The sequence below is a fragment of the Lissotriton helveticus genome, chromosome 6 (assembly GCF_964261635.1).
Source record: "Lissotriton helveticus chromosome 6, aLisHel1.1, whole genome shotgun sequence".
Lineage (NCBI taxonomy): Eukaryota > Metazoa > Chordata > Amphibia > Caudata > Salamandridae > Lissotriton > Lissotriton helveticus.
This window is the reverse complement of record NC_136067.1, coordinates 1879914756-1879938424: the sequence shown is the minus strand read 5'-3', so window position 1 is coordinate 1879938424 and position 23669 is coordinate 1879914756. Positions and strand designations below refer to the sequence as shown.

Genomic DNA, 23669 nt, shown 5'->3' with positions numbered 1-23669 from the left:
GAAACATTTCTCCTGTCCAGCTTGCCTGCAGTCTGCTACCCTCTGATGCCTGCCTACCTGCTGCCCTCTGTTAGTGCCTCCTGTGCTTGTTTCTCACTTGGTTTTGCCTTTTGATGCTACTTTATCTGCCATCCGTTTTCCCTTTTCTGCTCACTTTTCTGACCTCTGTCATGCCTTTTTCTGCTCAGTTTTCTACCCTCTGTTAAGCCTTTCTGCTCAGTTTTCTACCCTCTGTTAAGCCTTTCTGCTCGGTTTTCTGCCAGCTGTTTTGCCCTCTTCTGCTCTGTTTTGCCTTTTCTGCTAGTTTTTGTGCCCTCTGTTTTGCCTTTTCTGCTCGCTCGTTTTTCTGCCCTATGTTTTGCATTGTTCTGCTAGTTTCTTCCCTCTTACCGCTTTTTCCTCAAGACCTGCCTTGTTGACAGAAACCTCACACCCCAGCGCAAACATACCCCCAGGGGTGACAGCACCACGCTCTACAAATGCTGATTGAGTGCTTGATTGATTGTAAAATTCAACTTCAACAGTGAATTGGATTTTTTAATGAACATTTAATATAGTGGTTGAATCATTCAAGTATCTTGTCCCAAGACAAAGATAACAGAATTATTATTTTAGCAGAAGTTTAGTTTTCCTCACAGGAGCAGTTACAGCCTTGTACAGTGAAAATATATGTTGCGGGCTAGTCACTGTAGGTAAATACCAACACTAAATTCTTGCATGTACCACTTTTAAATGCTAGCCAACCTTGTGGACTGCAAGGCCTGCTTAGCGATTACTTTTTTAATTTTTAAAAGTAGGGGTTTTTCCCATCACAAAGGAATATTTAGACAAGTTTGCCAGCAGGTTTAAAAGCTGCAGCAGTCAGGTTACACAGGTAGACCTAGAGTCATATTTTCATTGTCATTCGAGTAGGTGTGCTGTAATCCTAGGTAACATTTCCATTGTGATTTGTGTATTTTCCTGCATCATATACTATACCATGGGCTTTCTGGAAAGTTATATATGTCAATTGGAAATTAGCGAATTCTGTCCTGTTTTAGAGGTCAGGGCATGTACACTGGTGCCTGGACAACAGCGCCCAAGAGTGCAGAGTTAAAATAAACAGCAGTATCAATCCACAAAAATCGGTGTGCCCATGCAAAAAGAAGTACTTTATTACAGGAACTTCTTTAAACAAGTTCAAATCAAATCAAATCAAATCAAAACCAACTTTATTCGGTTTTTCATAATTGTAGAAATACCATAAAAGTTCATAAAAAATGCATTTTGTACAATTATCTCAGTTAAAAGAGGATCAGTTAAAATTTAGTTGTTACTATGCAATAAAAGCAATTTTCATAGAAATCACAGTCCATAAAATTACAGTTCATGAAATTATGACCACAACATGCATTCGTTACAGTGGATTCATCAGCCCTCTATTATGCAAACAAGATGACTCGTCTTTGTCAAAGATTTAAACGATGACGAATACAAAATTTAAGGAAACGGGCCATCATTTTTGCAATTATTTCATCTTCGAGGTATTGGAGCGCCAGATATGCTGGACGGCATTGGCGCAGGCCCCAGTTTTTCAGTATGGGCAATAACCAACGGGTTCGTGGTGTTGTATAAAATTTGCAGAAGAGAATCGTATGTATGGTTGATTGTGTCGAGACAGAGTCACAAGGACATGGAATTGATTTTGATGACTAGTCATTTTGAGAGGGAAAGGAGACCATTAAATGAAACATATTAAATCTGAAACGTGTCAGCAACAATTTTTCAAATTGAGTTAATCTGTACATCAAATAGGGTTCAATGGAAAACACAGTCTGAGCTAATAAGCCCTGTTGAACAGAGGGTTTCTCTATCTCTTTTAACAGGCGTACCTGGCCCAAATGTGCCAGGCATGCTTTTTTTAGATCCGCCTTTGAGATCTCAGTTATTGTTAAGGGCTCTGCAAACAATTTTTCAAATCCTAGATCTGTTAATAAAGCTTTGACATAAGCTAACCATTTTATTTTTCCACAATGATCAAGTGTCTGGATGTCTTGTATAATTGATCTTGTTAGATGACATTGTTCGGTTACCCAAATTCGGCGCCACAGCATTACTGGTTGAATTTTTATAGTATCTGATATGTGGTCTATGCCCAGCTCTAAATGACAGGCATATGTGGAAGAGCTCTTCGGTACTCCAAGTAAGTATCTTGCAAAAGAATTTTCTATTTTTTGCAGTTCGTCCACATTCGCAAGACCCCATATCCCAGCTCCGTACGTGGCAGTACTGACACATTTTGCGTTATATATTTTGAACAGTTCTAATGGTGGTCTTTGACCCAGTCTTTGTGCAAACGATTTTGGTGCTGTTGTTGCTCTTAAGAAGGCCAATTTCCTTGCATTAATCGCTGCCTTCCATTTGAATTTTTCATCAATTACAATTCCCAAATATGGGTATGTTACAGTCCTATCCAGTGCCTCGCCTTTTACATACAGGCTTCTTGTCTTTGTAGTTTTTTTCCCTGCATGCATGGTGTATGTTTTTTTTACATTAAGGGTCAGGTTTAGACTCGACATAAAGGCACAGTATCTATCTAGTGCTCGCTGCAGCTCGACAGGAGTTCTTGCTAGGATAACCGCGTCGTCGGCACATAACAGGTCTGGTATCTGCCGACGACCAATTAAGGGGAGATCTTTACTTCCTTCTAGCATGGCGGCCTCTAGCCCATTTGTATACAGGGTAAATAAAAAGGGGGCCAGCACACATCCCTGTCTGACCCCCTTTTCCACCCTAAAGCTATCCATGAGCTGTCCTTTGGTCCCGAATCTTACTCTTCCTGTTGTTCCAGTGTATAATTCCCGAAGGAAATCCACAACCGGAGGGTCGACACCTATTGTTAAAATGATTTTCCACAGCGTCGAGTGTACTACACAATCGAACGCTGCGGATAAATCAACGTACACCATATGCAGCGCTGTCCCCTTGGCCTCCACGTATTTTCCTGCCAATAAAGACAGGTTTAATGCTTGATCTACTGTACCAAGCCCCTCTCGGAACCCGTATTGTATTTCCGAAATGATGTTCTGGGTAGTTGTCCACTCCTGGAGTCGGTCGAGAAGAATCCGACCTGCTATCTTCCCGAGCGAGTCCAGGAGCGAAATAGGTCTATAACGAGATGGGCTATTTCGGTCCCCTTTTTTAAATATAGGGACCAGTATCGAAGTTTTCCAAGTTTCTATTAAGCCCTCATCTATGGTGGCGTTTAGGACATTAGTCAATAACGGGGACCATAGATCTGCTGCATATTTAAAAATGTCCACTGGAACCCCCTCTGGGCCTGGGGCTTTGCCTGTTTTCGAGGATTTAAGTGCTTTTTGTACCTCGTCGTGTAAAAAATGCAATTTTATTGGGTAAATAACCTCAGTCAGGGGATCTATATAATCCATGCCCCGTATGTTCCCATCACTAAAAACTTTAGAAAAATAACTTACCCATTCACTGTCGCTAATTGCAACGTCAATGGATGGTAAGTCCTCTCTGTCTGTTAAAAAGGGAGATCTAACTATTTGCCAGAAAGTTGCACTATCTTTTAATTCTGAACTTCTACTTAGGCGCTCCCATAGGTCAGCTTTTAGCTCTTGTTTTCTGGTTTTTAAAACTAAGGCATATTCTTTTCTTAATCTGATAACCTCCCCTCTGTCTCTCTTTTCCCTACTTAAGGCTTCCTTCAATTTCGAATAAGCTTTTGTACAGGCCGGGCTAAACCAACCTTTTTTCGCCTGACTTTTTTGCTTACATGATCTAGTAAGTTCTTTCTTTATATTTTGGGAAATAATATTAAAGCTAACCAGAACTTCTCTGGATTTTGTCCTTGAGTTAAGACAGTTTATTATATCTGTCTGATTTTGCCTGACTATTTTTACAGTTGCAGCTCCTTTATCAATATTTCCCCATTTTAGTGTGTAACCGTTCAAAGATCCTTATTCGAGCTCCTCCTGGTCTAAGATATTCATTAAATCGGGCTTTTTATAAGATTTTGATTCGCATAGTGCGATGGTATTTGGAAAGTGATCACTCAATGGATTTTTGATTACTTCAAATGATTCGATATTAGGGCCTTTGCATGTTGAAATCAGAACATAATCTATCAGGCTCGTCAAACCTCTGCCGTTGAATGTTGGCAAGAAGGCTACTGGGGAGGTCTTTATCTCATTAGCGAAGCCCAGTTCCAATTCTGTCATAATCTCATTCATTTTCTCGCCCTCAATCGAGTGTAAAAAGTGTGTTATACCATTGCCGTCGTCCTCTTTGATTCCACATCTATCAATGTTGCTAGTTCTACATAGATGGAGGTTGAAGTCACCACCCCACACTATTGTACATGACTGTTTAATGTACTGTACTCGAAGATCTTGGAGGGCTAGGGAAATCTCTGAGAGAAGGTTGGTCAGGTCGTCTGTATTCAGATTGTTATAAAAATGTACTATAACATATACATTTTGTTTAGTTCTCTTTAGGACTATTAACTGATAGTTCTCATCCAGTTTTAGGGGGAGAATGTCCTCACTATGTAAGGTATTTGCAATATAGGTGACTAGACCACCCTTGCTTCTTCCAGAAGAAGATTTTTTGGCTGCAGAGAAAAAAGTCTTATACCCTATTATGTGTATTGAGTCAGTAGCCCAAGTTTCCTAAAGTCAGATGATTTTACTCGAATTAACCTTATTCAGGAAGTTAGGGTTTGTCTGTTTAGCAAACAAACCGGCTATATTCCAATATGTAAAATTTACTTGAGGAATAGGTGGATTAAGATTAGGGGGGGGTTAGTGTATTCGTTAAGTTAGCAGTTGACCTAAGATTGGAATGGGCTAATGATTGATTTGCCAGATCGACCGGCCAACATTGCGAGGGAACATTAGAGGTATATCTGCCAGGAGTAAATGTTATATTTTTATCCTCTACGTCTGGCGTTTTACATTAACCAAGTTAAAACTCTACATTCATAGCACATGCTTTATTTAATTTATTCTATTGCTCATCACCTTTTTACCACAATTTCAGTTCTGCCCACTCAAAGGAAGGTGTCAATATACTTATTGCAAAATGATGTTACAACATACAATGGAACAAATAATATGTACATTAGATGTCATGTGAAGTAACATAACATCATTTTAGATGCACACCCTAAGAACAGAGAGACATATGGGCATTGACACCTGTTACATTAATTTACACAGCTTTAAATAATGACAAACCACAGACTTTCTTCAAATTATTTATTTTAAGGGGTCTATACAGTGTATCCACAACCTCAAACTGTATATATATAGGGATCAACAGCATTACACAAATCAACATGAAACACAATACTATATTCTTTAGCACAAGCTCACTTTCTACTAATTTAATGTGCTTCATTCTAAGTCAGCAGAAAAATGCACACATGTTATGCTCATTGGACTTTGCATAAAGAGATCCTGGAGAACCTGTTCTATAAGCCAGACACTGCTACTTAAACAGGTTGAGGAGCACCCCAAATTGAGGTCCCTAAACAATTGTTCACCCTGTGTTATGGCACTCCCTATTCATTTATGTTGACACGCACTGGTGGCGTTATTTGCCTTGAGGATCCTCATCCAATGAAAGAGACCTGCTGGGCAGACCCAGCCTTTACCATACCACATAATCTAGCCTGTTTGTTCACCTTGGATCATGCACTGGACACCACCCACAGTGGCTGACTTTTTTTTACCAAAATCTAGAAGTCTCAAAAATATTGTTCCTATTTCTCTGCAACTTGGAATCTGGGGTGAATTGTGATAATGAGAGCTTAGTGTAGATGTAGTATCGGAAAGGAAACAGAATGACTTCCCGATGCAGGAGAGATGATCTTATCGAAAAACTCCAATTTGGCATGAAGAGAACCTTCTCCAACACACCTCATTTTATAAAACTAAAGTCTTCTCCTAAGACTGGCAATGCCCGGAAGTCACATGGTCATTTCCATGGAACGCCATTCTACTTTACATCATTTGTCTGCATGTTTAAAAGCTTTTTTCATATTGGCAATTAAACGCAATACCATTCTATACCAGTATGCAGTCAAAATAGTGCACAACACAAGGATAACATCTAACCATAATGGATCAATGCACTATTATTTATGCAAATGCATGCATCAGGCAAAATGCTCAGGAGTAAATTGTTTATGAATGACCAGGTAAATACATTGTTTTGCTTTGTATTTGAATTTTTGTTTCCATTAAGTATCATTGTCCCATCGATGTAATAAGGGATGTTAGATAGTGTTCAACTGCATGGGGCATAATCAAGCTGTTTGCCATGGAATGATTAAAAAAGTGTGAAAACATGAATTAGTATGTGTAGCTCCCATTGGTAGCCATTAGTGGAATGTTGGCAGAGATGAGGCCATGTAGTGGATTGCTCCCCCATGAATCCTCAATGCCTGTGCTGCTTATCTGAGCAAAGGAAGATGATTTGGCAGGGCTATAGGTAATATAACAGTGTAGCTGTATAACTATGAGTCAAGGTTTTTTCACATTGAGGTGAATGATATCATAGACCACTCAAGCTTTGCTCTTGTTGTCTATTTGATGTCAGTTAGAACTCCAAAGTGAAAGACATCTCTGTTATTGACAGTTATACATCTATAGCAGTATACATTCTTTGTTTGTGATTATCATGGATATCATTACTATTGAAAGAACTTATAATTAGTAATAAATAATTCATTGTAATCTCTGAGACGGTGACCAATATTTTGAAAATTGATTTGGGAAAAACTCCCACCTGCAAATGTTTCCTTGAATGATCACTTCTAATATTTTACATTGACAATCAGTTTCTCCAGGATATCTTCATATTCAGAACATCAAGCCTCAACTGTACTACTGAATATCAACACCCACAATATAATGGGATACTAATATCGAGGTAAGTGCATATACAAAAGTATGGATTTACTATTCCTAACTCCACATTGACGTACCTTGGAGATATAGTTACCATGAATGTACATACATGTGGAATTGGGTTTGGAAAATCTAGTTTTCTGGAAATCTGGTTTTCAATTAATGTTTGTCTTTAAAGGAGCTGTAAACGAGGTCATAGTACATTTCAAAACCCTAGCAGATATAATCAAACAAGGCCTGCTTGTTGCTGGTGATTGTTAGAGATGTAGGTCTGAATTAAAGAGAAATGATTTTTGTCTCTACCCTGGATGGCCCATTTAAGGTCAGCTGGCATTTTAATAAAATATTCATTCTAAAAATGAAAGTTCCCTGCACAGATATTTATATGAAACTGGAATTTGAACTGGAGTCTTTGAGGAATACCAGAAATCTGTTTCTGGAACAAATTCAGATAGATGAAAATCACCAGAGAACAGTGAGCAATTTCTCCATTTATTAAACTACATATAAGCAGTAATCAGATCACAACCTATTTTCATGCCAGTTTTCCTGCAAAAAAAAAAAGAGAGCCTACAGAGGTAACAATGTCATAATTCTTAGCAATGCATAAATAGTATAAAAAACAAAAGGCATTTCAAATTACCACAAATGGTCATACTCTGAAGACAACACTCTGCACCCCTCTCATTTGCAAGACCACAAATTGAAAATGTTTCTACACATAAGCATTTTAGTTTTTTTCCATTAGGAGACAATCATGTACACTGGATCACCAACTTTAATTCTTCCTGTTTTTCCGATTCCGAAGTACTGCCCAAAGAGAGGATCCTTTTTGTAATGTACTTTGTCCGCGGTCTCACATAAGCGGTAACTGCAGTTAGAAAAGTGCATTGTTAGAAAAAGCACTGAATTTATACTTCAGTGTTACTTTCTCAAAGAGCATTTTTTTTAAAACGAACATTTTAAAGGAAAGAACATAGCAGACATGTCCACATAATTTAACACATGCCATTAAGGTTGCCACCACACTCTATGTCAGTAGGACAACATGTTTTAACTCCTGACATTAAGTCTCACAGTCATGTGCATTCTAGGAATTGTAGTCTAGATTTAACCAATTTGACTGATGCACCAGACAACAAGCTATTGTAACTGAAGAGTCCATGACTTGAACTGATGAAATGGAAGTTGGGGTGATCACACGCATTAAAATGCAAACTTCATTGGTTTTGGAAGCATTGCGTTAATCAGCAGAGTAAAATGGGCTCCCTTCCTGTGCCATTAAGTACTTCTGATCAATGTTTTACTTGAAGCTAGGAAACCTTTCCCCAAAGGTTGCACCACATTCGTTCAAGCCTCTGAAATAGTAGGTGCATGCTACCATTTTGTGTTGTATCGCTGGCATAAGAGTAGCAGTACTTCATGCAAAACATAAAGTGTAGAACATATTGAAAGGAGTTTATCAATCAGCACATCAATATAATTCGCTCATCTGTTACTTTGGGTTAAAAATCCAAAAGTTCAAATAATTCTTATATTTGCACAATGTAATTTCTCAAGAAATCAAATGAACATCATGCTCAGAATATAAAGTACTGAGGGTCGGTGTACAAAACAGTAGTATGAAAATACTGGTCACAATCGCAACCAATAATTTTGCGACCACTGTGGAATTTTGCAAACCTTCTACTAATTCTCAAAGTTCCAATTTGTTGTGGATCTGACCTACCTCATCAATATTCATGATTTAGACCACAGAGATAAGAGCTTACAGGGGTCCGCAGACCACCATATCTGTGAATGCCTTTTAAATATATATTTTTTTTTGCAGTCAGTTTTTCTTAAACGAAGCAGGGCTGCATTTAAAAAAAAAAGCTTTAAACATTTCAAAAGTTTGTTTGAGAGTATACAGTGATCCCCTACACCCTAACAAACTTTGTTTTACATTCACAAAAGGAAAGAGGTCTCAGCAATGGGAGTAAAATGTAAATGTTTTCAGACAGGATTTTTATCACAAAACAGAAATACAGAACATTACGAATCGCTCTTTAAAAGGGATGTCCTAAACACTTGCCTTCCAAAGGGAGATTCATTATGCCCTTCAGAACCCATTTTACAATTTTAAACCTGTTACCGTCATCACAAAATTAGTTTAATGCCTTTAAAGAAGGCATTTAGAGTTCACAAACCCTATTATTTAGTAGTCAGTCAGTCAGTCAGAAATACTTTTATTTGATCTCGTTAAAAATCATAAAAGAGTGGAAAAAGTTCAATAATACAAACATGTTGAAGAAAACAAGAATGCATAAGTAGATAAATAGATGAGGGTTAATAAGGTGCTAAAAGATGAAAACACAATACTGACATGACCTAGATAATCATCCATGGATAATACGTAAAGTAAACTTTCATATTAAAATGAAATTTTGAACAGTGAGAGGCAGTACTGTAAACAAGGAGACCAGAAATAATGTTGGTGCAGGAGAAGAAGAATGGTCCAAGCAGTCTTAACGGAACCGCTCCAGTTCATTCATGTTTGTTGTCTAATTCTTTGGCTGCCATTTTCCAAAGCATAATGGCTTTACAAGATAGTTCAATGGAATGGCCTCCAAGACATTGTATGACTGCAGCTCTGCATGTCCGTAGCTGTTTTTTTATCAGCAACTTACGGAGGACCCTTTTCCGAATTTCTAGAAGTGTGGGGCTGATGCATAGGAGATGTAAGAGGCTCTCTTCTCCTTGTCCACACAGCCGACATTCTTTTGTTAACCATACTTGTTTCCATTTTGGGGTTAGATCCTTCGTGGGGAATGAGCCCAACCGTAACATAGTCAGATAATGCTTTTTGTGTTGTGAAAAGTGTTTTAACAAGTATGGTTGTGGTTTAAACGACTGATAAGAACGAATCACTGCCCAAGCGTGTTTTTTCTTTAAAAATACAGTTTTGTCCATTAACTGCGAAATTTGTTTGGTTGCGCTGTTTACTGCCTTTTTGAAACCAGAGGAAGAGGTATTTGTATGCCATGCCCCCTCGAGGTGTAAGTCCTTGAGTGATCCTTTTAGGACCGTGGCGATGGAATTATTTAGCCTCACTTGCTTTTCGATTTCTTCCCAGCAGGAGTGGGCTAATGTGTTATCTTCTGCTTGCCTCATCCGCCAATAGTATTTGACAACCGCCCCGTGTCTGGCTGGTTTCTGGTTTTTTAGCCTGTATTCCAGTCGAATCTGAGCTTGAGAAATGTGCTGAGGAATTGAGAACAACCTCTTGAAGAAGCTTGATTGGGCTTGGTTAAGGGCGGCTGCGTCTTTTGTATGCATTATTTCTGACCCTTATGATACAGTTGGTATGAATTTTGCTGCTATTACCTTCAGCAGATGCCCTGTTGAGCAGCCTTTTAATTTCCTGTGTAAAATTTTGAAGGCTTAAAGAAGTTGTTTTGCTTTTGTTCTCACTTGATTCAACTGATGTTTGAAGTTGAGGTTTTGGTCAAGTTGAAACCCGAGGTATTTATAAGATTCCACCTGGGTTATTGGTTTGTCACCTAGGTTCCAGATGAATTTACCTTTTGACCCTTTTTTATGTTGTTTTGAGAAGCACAGCACCTTAGTTTTCTTGAGATTAATTGTTAATTGGGATGCGATAGTATAGGCTCCTAGTTGGGTCATTAATCGTTGCAGGCCTATCGGTGTTTGTGATAGAAGGACGATATCATCTGCATATTGAAGGCTGGTGATTAGTGTTTTGCCCAGTTTTGGGGGGTCAGTTTGGACTTGTTGAAGGTGTTTCTCGAGGTCGGCAGTATAGATGTTGAAGAGGCAAGGGGCCAGCACGCACCCCTGTTTCAGCCCGTTTTTGGTTTGGATCTTACTTGTTATGCTGCGCCTGTCTCCTTTTTTTATTTGGACCCATGAATCCGAGTAAAGGTTGATAATTGCCTCCAAAAGTTTTGTTGGTACCCTCAAGCTTTGCATTTTGACCATAGTTTTGCCCTCTGTACTTTATCGAATGCTGCTTTGAGGTCGATAAAGCAGGCATAGAGGGAGCGGGATTTAGCCATGGCTTGTTTGGCTAGGAGTGTTACCACAGAGATGTTGGTGAGGGTGCCCATTCCAGCCCGGAATCCTGTTTGTGTATTTGGCATCAAATTTGTATAGCTCACCCAGTCCTCTGGATCTGCCAGCAGGTTTGAGGCGTAAATCTTGGCTTCAACATCGATGAGTGCGATCAATCTGTAGTTGGCAGGGTCTGAACGTGGGCCCGATTTATATATGGGATTTAGGATGCTTCCTCTCCAGGAGTCTGGAACCGTACCTGACGATAGTACGTGTGTGAATAATGGAGTAAGGATGTCGGACCAGAATGAGGGGTCATGCCAGAATAATGCATTAGGCAGTCCATTAGGTCCTGGAGCTCCCTCAGGCCTTAAGTTTTTTATGGTTTTAAGGATCCGGTCTTGGGAAATCTGCAGAAGTGGTTCTGGGAGTTCAATCTTTGGTGTATCATAAGCTATTGCTTCAATCAGGATTTCCTGATTTGTGGCTCCTGAGGGTAGGATGTCATTATATGTTTGCTCAATGTGTGCTTTCCAGGTGTCCTCCATTACGTCAGAGTTGAAATGCCGGATCTTGCCGTTCGATAGCTGGTTAATTATGTCCCAAAAGAGCTTGGAGTCTTTTTGGTTACTGGCATGGAGGAGTTTTGCCCAGAGATCTTCTCTGAAGTCTTTCTTGGCCACCTTGGAGGCTCTTTTGAGGTCTTTTCTTAATTTTAATATTAGTGAGCGAATATCCTGAGTGGATTCTGGGCCTCGAGTTCACAAATGCTTTAGATGTTTATTCAATTGATTTTTTTGTTTCCCTAAACTATTGGTGAACCACCCTACCCCTGCTGGTCTACCTGCTTTACGGCCATTTTTTGAGAATTCTTTGTTTAGATCTTGAGCAAAGATTTCCCAAGCCTTTATACATGATGGATTGACTTTAAAACTCTCCGAAAGGGCTATACATGTGGCCATGATTTCGGCTATATTTTCCTTTTTCCAAATTAAACGTCTCCTGTTGTAACATTTTGTGTGTTGGGACATCACTGTGGGCCAGATGTAGGAGCCCAAATATCGGTCGGTAACGGCCGAATTCGGCCATTACCGACCGGTATTTGGTGATTGAGATGTAGGAGCCTCATTTTACAGATTTGGTAAATTTACCGAATCGGTAAAATACCGAATCGGTATTTTTACCGATTCGGTAACTTCCATATGTAGGTGGGACTCTTCTGAGTCCCAAAGTCCTTCCAGATTCAGTATTTTACCACCCAATCCAATTGGGTGGTAAAATACCGAATCCAGGTGTGCATGCACATATGTGCATGCACACCTATGCCATGTGACAGACAGACATGCCCTTAGGGCATGTCTGTGTGCCACATGGCACACATGCCTGTATTAGGGGTGCTAGAGGGTGTCAAAGTGACACCCCCTGCACCCTTGCTGAAATCGGTATTTACCGATTCTGTAAATACCGATTCGGTAATGCCCATTGATTCCTATGGGCTTCAATGCCCATAGGAATCAATGGGCATTACCGAATCGGTATTTACAGAATCGGTAAATACCGAATCTTAATGATTCGGTATTTACCGAGTCTGTATTACCTACATCCCCCCTCTATTTTACCACTTCTTAAATACCGATTCGGTATGATTCGGTATTTAAGAAGTGGTAAAATAGAATTACCTACATCTGGCCCCTAGTCTTTTACTGACTCAGACGTATTTAGGAGTAAAGTGAAGGTTTGAGGATGGTGGTCGCTTTCTGACCTATCTTTGATTTCAAAGTTAGTGATATGTGGAAGAAGGTCTAGGTCTGTTAAGGTGTAATCAATGATTGAGCATGTTTTCTGCGTTACCCGAGAATATGCTGGATGGCTCTCTGATGTCATTTGTCCGTTTAACTCGCCCAATGATCGTTCTTCTAGCAGGGAAGCACATCTATTACCATGTGTATCACATTGTTTGCTAGATGGAACGTGGCCTGTTGGACTCTCTTTCCTGAGATTTAGTAATTTCATGTTGAAATCTCCTGATAAAAAATAATGGAGTGTGGGTGAGCAAGGTTAAGTGTATCCAGTGTTGCTGCTAGGGTATCGATATTCAATCTCTTTTGTTTTGGATGATGGGTGGATGTATGTGTTCAGTATTAGTAAGCTGAAGAATTTAGGGGCTGTTAATTTGATACATAACATCCATGTTGTGTCTAAATCTACTTCCAAGGCCTGCCAAGAGATGTGGGTCGAGACATAGATTGCAAGGCCTCCTTTAGCTCTTCCATATTTCGAGTCTTTCTCGGCCGGGTTAAGAAATTCTTTGTATCCTACTATTGGTGAAGAATTTGTCTGCTATGTCTCTTGAAAGAGGATTACATCGTGCTGGTTGAAAAATTCCATGAAGTCCGGATCTTCTAGTTTTGAGCTTAGGCCATTTACATTCCAAGAGCAAATATTACACCCGTGGTCTGTTGTTTTTGCTTTGGATGAGTTTGTTCATGCCGTACATTGGCGGGTTCCGGCTGGGTTCAGTTTCCTTTGCCCTGTGTGTTTTCCTGCTTCCGGATGGACGAAGGTTATGGTAATTTTCCTCCCCTCTTGATTTTTGCCAATTCTTGGGCTTTGGTGTTCTGGGCCTTTCGCGCCTCTCAACAAGCCCTCTGATGACTTTAGTTGTTGAAGTGGGGTTGGGTGGCAGGTGGGAGCTGTTTTTTTAATTCTATACCCCATTTGGCAAATAAAACCTGCTGCTGCCATATTTGCTCTGTGATGGAATTATCAACAAAGCTTACTATAGTGATTTCTCGACCAGATGGGTCGGGATTTGGTCTAAATTCATATTATTTAGTAAATCAAAGAGTCAGAGACTGCTAAATGGTTTTGTACATCTGGCCCTATGTACTGTGGTATAGCAAAAGTACTACACACTTTGGTAAACGCATATTTAAAGTGGTACGCCCTTCAGAAAAGGCAAATCTAATGTGTTAACTGCTTCAGAACAGACACATTGGGAGCTACAGAAATCTTTACAAATGACAAGTAGTTAGTATTACGTTTACCACAGTTGATTCAATGACAGTGCATTTTTCAAAAACTGATCACAAGCATTCACTCAAATCATGGTGTTTGGACACAAATCCCAGCAGAGGTATAAACACATTTTCTAAGGTTTTGGTTATCCCCATTTAATCACAGGTGGGCCCATGGCACTGTGTTTGGTGAGTATATGCCTTCCCAATCAGCCTTGGGGTCAACCTGATGCAGCACTTTGCAAAGGTGGAGAATAACTTCAGGCGTTCAATCGTTGCAAAATGCCAGAGACTATGCTTGCTAAAGGCCCAGATATGAACATTTTACCCACGCTCAATAAGTACCGTAGAAGAGACTGACCCTCTACTGTACTGATATTTCAGCATCACAGTCTAACATGGCTCATCAACAACACATCAGCTCACAAAGCATCTCATTATGGGCTAGATTTTGAAAAATTGGAACCTTGTTACTTGCTGGTTGATCCAAAGCATTTTAAAAATTCAGAAACTTAAGATGGTAAAAGGTGCTATACGAACAAAGCCAGGGAAAGGAAGCTCTCCTTTAGTTTCCTACAGCTGGAGTGAAAGAGGGTTCTAAGTATATTAATATTTGGTGACTTCTTGAACTTTTCTGAAAAGAAACCAAGGCACATTCATCATCTCACACTAAGAGTGGGACGGATATCTGCTTCCATTGCAGCCACAAATAGTATCTAGAAAGTTATATAATGTTAATTCGGACGCCTCTCACCCATGTGAAATTAATTAGTGATATGTTTATCTCGGCCAGAGAATCAGAATGAATAAGAAAGAGGCTAATGGTCAACACAATGGTCACTTTGTTACTTCTCCACTGATTAAGAAATGTCTGAGTGATAATGTGACTTCCTTAATAGTGTTAGTGGGTGTGCATAACCCCTACTCTGACAACAGTATTGAAGTAAACAGCACCCAAGTGTAAGTGGCTAAGCAAGAAGGTTGATGCTAAGCAAGATGGCGGCAGAGCGATAGTAAACTCCATGAGCTCCGCCGCCCGCCACAGATTCATTACAGCTAGTGGCCGTCCTCGGGTCCCCAGCCAACAGTGGAGCACCTCCGGTGCCTTGATTGGCAGTGGGGACCCTTGGAAGCGGGGTTCGCCGGCCGTGACTGGTGGAAGGCGCACAGCTGCCCCGATCATCCCGGATGCCGTATTGGAAACAGCACAAGTTGATTCACCCCAGAAGCAGGCAACCCGTGCTGACTGAGATGACGCGCCACCTCTAGGAGTGAAGGGGAACAGCATCGGCCGGTGTATTACTGCGCAGTGTAATCCTCGCCCTCTCCAGACCTGACGGTGACTCCCGCTTCCAAAATCGGGATGTGCCCGTGCCACAACACGTAAGATTCTACGGCGGCAGATACACCTCGGAACTCCCAAGACAGGCACCCATTCATAACGCGTGACGTGGCCTCCCACTAGTCTCATCAATCCCCAGCTGCGGATCATCTGCAGGACTCCCCTGAGCTTCTGAATTGAGACTGAGGACTAATACAAAGAATCAAGATGAGCAGCTCATCGCGCTATGCACAAAGGAGAAAGAAGATAATCATGGCAATAGATGCAGCAAGGGAACAATGTGGGCCGCATGATGCATGAATGAGACCTTGTACACGCGCTCACGACCGCTTCTGACTCATCGATCAAATAGTCACAGAGCCAAACAACAGATGAACCTACCCGGCAGGACAGCGTAAGCATCTTCAGATTTTCTTTACTAGCCCATAAACCCAGCATGCTGTAAATTACCAGCCTGCCTTATCCTGGTGCCTGACTCCAACATGGTGGGTGGCTCTGCAATATGAGCGCGATTAGGAAAGCAATGCAGATCGGCGTTCCTGCATATGTAACTCCAGGCTTTAAACCATCCTCTCAGCAGGACCAAGTAAGCACCTACCGTCTTCTCATCTACTAACCGCATGAGGCCCGCCTAGCTGCATCTCATCGGCTACTCTCCGACTTGCCTGACCCAGATGTCTGACACTAAAATGGTGACTTACTCAATAATAAAAGCGCAATCAGCATTCGCACTGCATGCTACGCGGAGGAGAAATACAAACTACGAAGAGGTGAGGCCCCCACCCTCTCCTTGCAATGTCGTGTGGGGAGAAGGAAACACGCAGGGGCACTCAGATGGACACCAGATGAGCTTCCCAGAGGTGGGCTGCCCCGTTGCACAAGGGAATGCCTGATTTAGCCTGGGGGCCACCAGCCAATGAAGCAGCCATTTTGGGGAACACTCCACAGCAACGCACTTCAGACCCGATGGTGCAGAAGCCTGCCAAACATCTCCCCACCTCATTGATTGATTGCACTAGAGTACAGGAACTAGTGATGGAGGCATGGAATGTGCTGAAGCACGGTCTGACGAACCAGCTGGACAAGCGCCACGGAGCAAGCACTGCCTTGATATTTGAACTACGCTCAGAGTTTCCCAGTAACACCGGGACTGATGTTGCAGATGGAATTATAACATTGCCCCTCCGGGCGGAAACCATGAATGTTGTACTCACCACGGAGACCAAGCAACATGGCCGATGCCTGGTGGAGCTGTTTAGGCAGCTATAGAGGAGTTTGGCTCTGGTTCACCCCTCAGCCATCACCTACCCAGCCGGACATTGGACATAGTTTTTCCTCTTCTCCCCGTTGTGTCTCCTTCCCTCCCCCGCCTCCTCCCTCTGTGATCCTGTGGCTGCCTCCCTTTTACAGCTTATGCATTTATATTTCTTGTTATTGTGTATTCACTGGTTTTCTCCTACGTTTATTCTTGCCTCTGTAACTGATGTTATTTTGTAACCTGTAACTCGCTGATCCTCAAGTAGAGCGCTCTGATACCTCCAGATCTAGCCAGCACTATATAAAACTCTGCAAATTAATAAATAAGTGGCAAAAAAGAAGGATAAAAATTCTTAAACTTTGAAAATAGGGCTAGAATTTAGTAGTGGCCAATCCACATATTTTGGTAAAGGAGCCCAGAAAATAATCATCTGTGGCTAATCAATTGAAAAAGACATCAGCTACTAGCAGTTTTGGCAGATCCTTCTCATCTGTTAAATGCTCAACAAACCTCATTTGGAGAATGGGCTTCCTTTCCAATCATTGAGGAGGATCATAAAATACATTTGGGCATCTCCAGTTGGATTTGTGTATGCAACTTATTTTTGGGGGTCCAGGGCCCATAGAGCCCAGGATAGGCCAGGTCATAATTGTGCGACAGGTAGTATTTACCCAGATATTATTGGGGCAAAACCTGGTAGCTCCCCTTAGCCACAAAAGTAAATGTAACCTTTTCTGAGAAAAGTGGAACTGAATAGTGTCTCCCACTTCCTCTCTAGCGAGTTAAGCTCTGTTAGCCACTGAGTGTTAGGAGTCAGACAGATGTATCATAGAATCTATATCTTTAGGTGATAATAAATGGAGCCATTCTCTTTTACTCAAAATCAATATGCACACACAATGACTGGTATTTGACTATCATTATTTTGTATTTGTCTACAAATCATGTGCATCAGAATGATCATAGTTAGTATAAACAATTCCGCGGATAATGTGTTGTGTTATGTTAAAATTATTTATATAGCACAAATACACAGACCGGTTTCTTGGCGCTGCAACAGTTATTTTGGCAATTTGCGAATCAAAGAAAATGTTATATAAGACCGCTCCCGCCTCCCAGCTGCTCCTCCCTCCCACTTGGCCATATATGGCGGGGACCGCGCGGCATCGAGCTGTGACCCTTAACCCTGTCACTCCACTCACCGCACGGCACCCGTGTGCCCTGGTCACCGCTGCTGCCCTACTCACCACCACTTCTGCTGCCTGGGCTTACGCCCTCAGGCCTGACCCCTCGCCGCTTCCTGTGACTGCTTTTCCTGCCGCTTCCTGTGACTGCTTTTCCCACCGCTCCCTCCGTGACTGCTTTTCCCGCCCTTGTCCCCCCCGCTCACCGCCGCCGCTCCTCTGCGGCCCCGCCCCCCTTCTTTCTCCCCAGTCCCCATTCGCCACCCCGCTCCCGCCTCCCAGCTGCTCCTCCCTCCCACTTGGCCATATATGGCGGGGACCGCGCTGCAGTGAGCTGTGACCCTTAACCCGGTCACTCCACTCACCGCACGGCCCACGTGTGCCCTGGTCACCGCTGCTGCCCTACTCGCCGCCACTCCTGCTGCCTGGGCTTCCGCCCTCAGGCCTGCCCCCTCGCCGCTTCCTGTGACTGCTTTTCCCGCCCTTGTTCCCCCCGCTCACCGCCGCCGCTCCTCTGCGGCCCCGCCCCCCTTCCTTCTCCCCGGTCCCCATTCGCCACCCCGCTCCCGCCTCCCAGATGCTCCTCCCTCCCACTTGGCCATTTATGGCGGGGACTGCGCGGCAGTGAGCTGTGACCCTTAACCCGGTCACTCCACTCACCGCACGGCCCCCGTGTGCCCTGGTCACCGCTGCTGCCCTACTCGCCACCACTGCTGCTGCCTGGGCTTCCGCCCTCAGGCCTGCCCCTTTGCCGCTTCCTGTGACTGCTTTTCCGCCCGCTTCCTGTGACTGCTTTTCACGCCGCTCCCTCCGTGACTGCTTTTCCCGCTCTTGTCCTCCCCCGCTCACCGCCGCACCTCCTTTGCGGCCCTGCCCCCCTTCCTTCTCCCCGGTCCCCATTCGCCACCCCGCTCCCGCCTCCCAGCTGCTCCTCCCTCCCACTTCGCCATATATGGCGGTGACAGCACGTACGTGCAGCGGCCACGCGCAGCGGGCACGCCAAAGGCGCACCAAAGGCAAGCCCGTCTACGCCCTTCCACGCCTGGACCGCGCCCTGCGTGACCCCTGGCCCCCGACGATGCCAGCCCACACGACGGACCTACAACACCGCCACCCTCAACGCACTCAAACCCGGCCTGAACCCCGCCTGCTACCGAGCCACCCCGAAACGCACCTACAGACCCTTCACCTGCCAAGCCTGCAATTTCACCTGCCTCCGGACCTGCACCGCACCGGAAAGGCCAGACACCAGCAACAACCACCTCAAGTGCATCCTGCTCAACACCCGCTCCGTCCACAGACACGCCGTCGAACTCTGGAACCTGCTCGACACAACATCACCAGACGTCGCCTTCCTCATGGAAACCTGGATGAACGCCTCCTCAGCGCCCGACATCGCCATAGCCATCCCGGACGGATACAAGATCACCCGGAGGGACCGCGTCAACCAGTCCGGAGGAGGCATCGCCATCGTCCACAGAAACACCATCCGCATCACGACCAACTCCGACGACACCCTCACAGCCGCCGAGCACCTTCAATTCCAGATACACAACAACCCCAAGACCACCCTCAGAGGCACTCTCATCTACAGACCCCCGGGACAACGCACAAAATTCAGCGAAGCCATCGCAGACTTCATCAGCCCGCACGCCCTCACCTCCTCAGACTACATCCTCCTAGGGGACCTCAACTTCCACCTGGAGAACAACAATGACAGAAACACCACCACCCTGCTGGACAACCTCGCCAACCTCGGACTCAAGCAACTGGTGAACACCCCCACCCATTACGCCGGCCACACGCTTGACCCCGTCTTCTCCTCCAGCAAGCACATCTCCTTCAGCCACTCCACCGGACTGCATTGGACGGATCACAACTGCGTCCACTTCAACTTCAGGAGAACCACGACCCACCACCACTAAACAACAGGTTCCCCGCAGGAGCTGGAGCAAGATCACCGCCGACCAACTCACCACCTCCCTCAGCCAGAACCCTCCCGCCAATGCAACGGACCCCAACGAAGCAACCCGCAACTTCACACAGTGGCTCACCAACTGCGCCGACGACCTTGCACTTCTGAAGAACCCACCCAGCAGACCCAGCAGCAAGAAAGCCTCAGGGTTCCCCAACGAACTCAAAACCTCCAAGAAAAACTGCCGCACCCTCGAAAAAGCCAGGCGACACGACCAGACTACAGAAAACATGACGGCCCTCAAGAACGCCACCCGCATACACCACCAGTTGTCCGCACCACCAAAAGGACAACATTCAAAGAACGACTGGACAACAACTCCCACAACAGCAAGGAACTCTTCAGCATCGTCTAAGAACTCTCCAACCCCAGCGCCGGAAACAACGACATCACACCCTCGCAAGACCTCTGCGACTTACTCGCCTTGTTCTTCCACTGCAAGATCGCCGACATACACAACAGCTTCGATGCACAGACCACGCACCCAACCACCGAACCAACGCCCCCCACCACCACCCTCCGCAACTGGACCCCGGTCAGCACCGAAGACACCATCCGCACGATGAACACCATCCACTCCGGCTCCTCTACCGACGCCTGCCCCCACCACGTCTTCAACAAGGCCGTCCCCATCATCGCACCCAAAATCCGGGACATTATCAACATCTCCTTCACCACCGCCACCTTCCCGGAGAGCTGGAAGCATGCCGAGCTCAGCGCCCTCCTGAAGAAACCAACAGCGGACTCCACTGACCTCAAGAACTTCCACCCCATCTCGCTCCTCCCTTTTCCTGCCAAAGTCGTCGAGAAGACCGTCAACAAACAGCTCGCCGCCTTCCTCGAGACAAACGGATCCCTCGACCCCTCACAGTCCGGTTTTCGAGCTGACCACAGCACCGAGACCGCCCTCATCGCAGCCACCGACGACATCAGATCCCTGCTTGACAACGGGGAAACAGCTGCCCTCATCCTCCTGGACCTCTCTGCAGCGTTCGACACAGTATGCCACCGCACACAAATACAGCGCCTCAGCAACACCGGAATCCAAGAGAAGGCACTGGAGTGGATCATCTCGTTCCTCGCCGGAAGAACCCAGAGAGTCCGCCTCCCCCCGTTCCGATCCGCGGCCACCGAAGTCATCTGCGGCGTACCTCAAGGATCCTTGCTTCAACGTCTACATGAGCCCCCTCGCAGCCATCGCACGCCAACACAACCTTAACATAATTTCCTACGCCGACGACACCCAGCTGATCCTCTCCCTCACCAACGACCCCGCCACCGCCAGAGCCAGCCTACACGAAGGAATGAAAGACATCGCCGAGTGGATGAAGAACAGCTGCCTGAAACTGAACTCAGACAAGACGGAAGTCCTCATCCTGGGATCATCCTCCTCCGCCTGGGACGACTCCTGGTGGCCCCCTGCCCTGGGCACCACCCCCAAGCCAACGGACCACGCACGAAACCTGGGTTTCATCCTGGACTCCTCCCCCTCGATGACCAAACAAGTCAACGCCGTCTCGTCATCCTGTTTCAACACCATGCGCATGCTCCGAAAGATCTTCCGATGGATCCCCACCGAAATCAGGAAGACAGTCACCCAGGCACTCGTCACCAGCCGACTGGACTACGGGAACACCCTCTACGCGGGAACCACAGCCAAACTACAGAAAAGACTCCAGCGCATACAGAACGCCTCCGCACGACTCATCCTGGACATCCCCCGCCACAACCACATCTCTGCCCACTTGAGAGACCTGCACTGGCTCCCCGTCAGCAAGAGAATCACATTCAGACTCCTCACCCACGCACACAAGGCCCTCCACGACCTGGGCCCCAAGTACCTCAACAACCGCCTCACTTTCTACACGCCCACCCGCCAGCTGCGATCGACCAGCCTCGCCCTCACCACCATCCCCGCATTCCCAGAGCCACCACCGGAGGAAGATCCTTCTCCTACCTGGCGGCCAAGACATGGAACTCCCTCCCCATCCACCTACGAATGACCCAGGGCCATCTCTCCTTCAGGAAGCAACTCAAGACCTGGCTCTTCGAGCAGTAACGGACCCCTCCCCTCCCAGCGCCTTGAAACCCTAGCGGGTGAGCAGCGCGCTTTATAAATCTGATTGATTGATTGATTGATTGATTGATCTTATTTCATCACGCATCCCTAACCGTTTCGTTTCCTGGAATTTCTATTAAATTTCTTTGACCTCAGAGCAGTTTCTTTTCATCCTTCTGAACTCTCGTTAAAAAATTTTTTTAAAGCATACCCTACGGAGAGTTCATAAGGATGAAAAGGAACTGCTCTGAGGTCAAAGAAATGGAATCCAAATTATAGAAAACTAAATGGAGATTCCTGCAAAGAGGGAATAAATACAGCAACATCCAACATGGTGAACCTAAAGCAAGATGTGTAACAAGAACTCAAACTCTGGTGAGAAAAAAAGAAAAGAAGGAAGAACAAAATAACGATACAATCAGAATGATTCTAACGTACAGCAAGGAGAGTTTCAAAATACAGAAAATACTGAATAAATATTGGAACGTGTTAAAAAAAGATCCTGACATCGGAGAGAAGTTGGGTGCACGATCAGAAATAACATACAGAAAAGTGCCATCACTGTCCGCCAACTAGTTAAAACCGCCATTTTGTGATAAGAAAACAACAGCCTTGGTTACAGAATTTGCAAAAGGGATTCAGCAAATGTAGTAGCTGTAAGGCATGCAAAATTGGGAAAAACAGGAAAACCATCAAGAGGAAAAGTTTTTAACATTAATGTAACTATCACTTGTGAAACCACATATGTAGTGTATTTAATTGAATGCCTATGTGGGAAACATTACATAGGCAGCATGATATGCCCATTAAAGAAACGTATCCTGGAGCATATCAGGGCAACTCCAAACAAGGATACTACATATGCAGTAGCAAAACACATGATGACACATGAGGGAAAGACCGGCTGAACGTGGCATACTCTGGGCTAGCCACCGTGCCGCTGCATGAGAGAGTATGTAACAGGATGCTCAAATTGAGACGCTTGGAATCATGACTCATCATAAGATACAAAACAAAGACCCCCACAGGGCTGAATGGGGATGAAGAAATGTACATTCACCTGTTTCATGTTCATTCATAATTTTTCTTTTTCTTCCTCTGCAATTAAGAATGTTTGGTGTGTATATAAGTGCTTCTGAAGCATGAAATTGACTTACTAACTCATGACATAGGTGTGGAAAGTGGATTTGTGGGCAAATTGGCTGACGTCTATGAATTGCATTGGCTGTCAATATGGATAGTACATTGTTACATGACTCCATGGTCATAACTGGGCACTAAGCCAGGAAAGAGGGTTCATCAATAGGACAATGTGTCTAATATTCATGCATTTAAGGATTAGGGACCCCTAGTCCGGTAATCTTGAAATTAGTGCATTGGTCAACAGTCACTAAGATATATACGATTAACGGGTAACTGTCTAAACGTGTCACTGGTACACGATAGCAAGGAGCGGTGTCAACAGATCGACATCAAGATAATGATTGGTACTTGGAGTAATATAATGTAACCATTTACCGTATTAACATAAACGGGCGTGCATAATAAGTATTGACGCCAAGTAACATATAGACACTTGTAAGTCCACTCTGGTAAAGGATTAATGATGCTTTAATGTTAGTATTTGTCTGTGATGACTACCACTCCCACAATGCTTCATAATGGGTTAAGTGGTAGAGTGGTATAAATAGGTAACAGTGAAGAGGAACTATCGCTATGTACCATGACCAAGACCTTTGTGGTTGAAACGCGTAGGGAGGAGTGAGATGGCTTGCTAAATAAATGAATTTCAACATCCCCAGGAGAGTGCTGTGCTATTTCTGACTTGGTGAAAGATATATTTTCAAGGCCTGTCCAGCCTTGC

At 44.4% G+C, this 23669-nt stretch overlaps 1 protein-coding gene across 1 annotated transcript in view; it reads right to left on the bottom strand.

Annotated features, from left to right (window-relative positions):
• Positions 1-4977: 4977 nt before the first annotated feature.
• The window catches only part of LOC144763843 (mitochondrial amidoxime-reducing component 1-like), a 318064-nt gene continuing 299372 nt past the window's right edge, over positions 4978-23669 (bottom strand). The window contains exon 7 of the mRNA XM_078649815.1: positions 4978-7788. Within this exon, the coding sequence (XP_078505941.1) occupies positions 7662-7788 (127 nt within the window). The 3' untranslated portion in view covers positions 4978-7661. The remainder of the gene's footprint in view (positions 7789-23669) is intronic.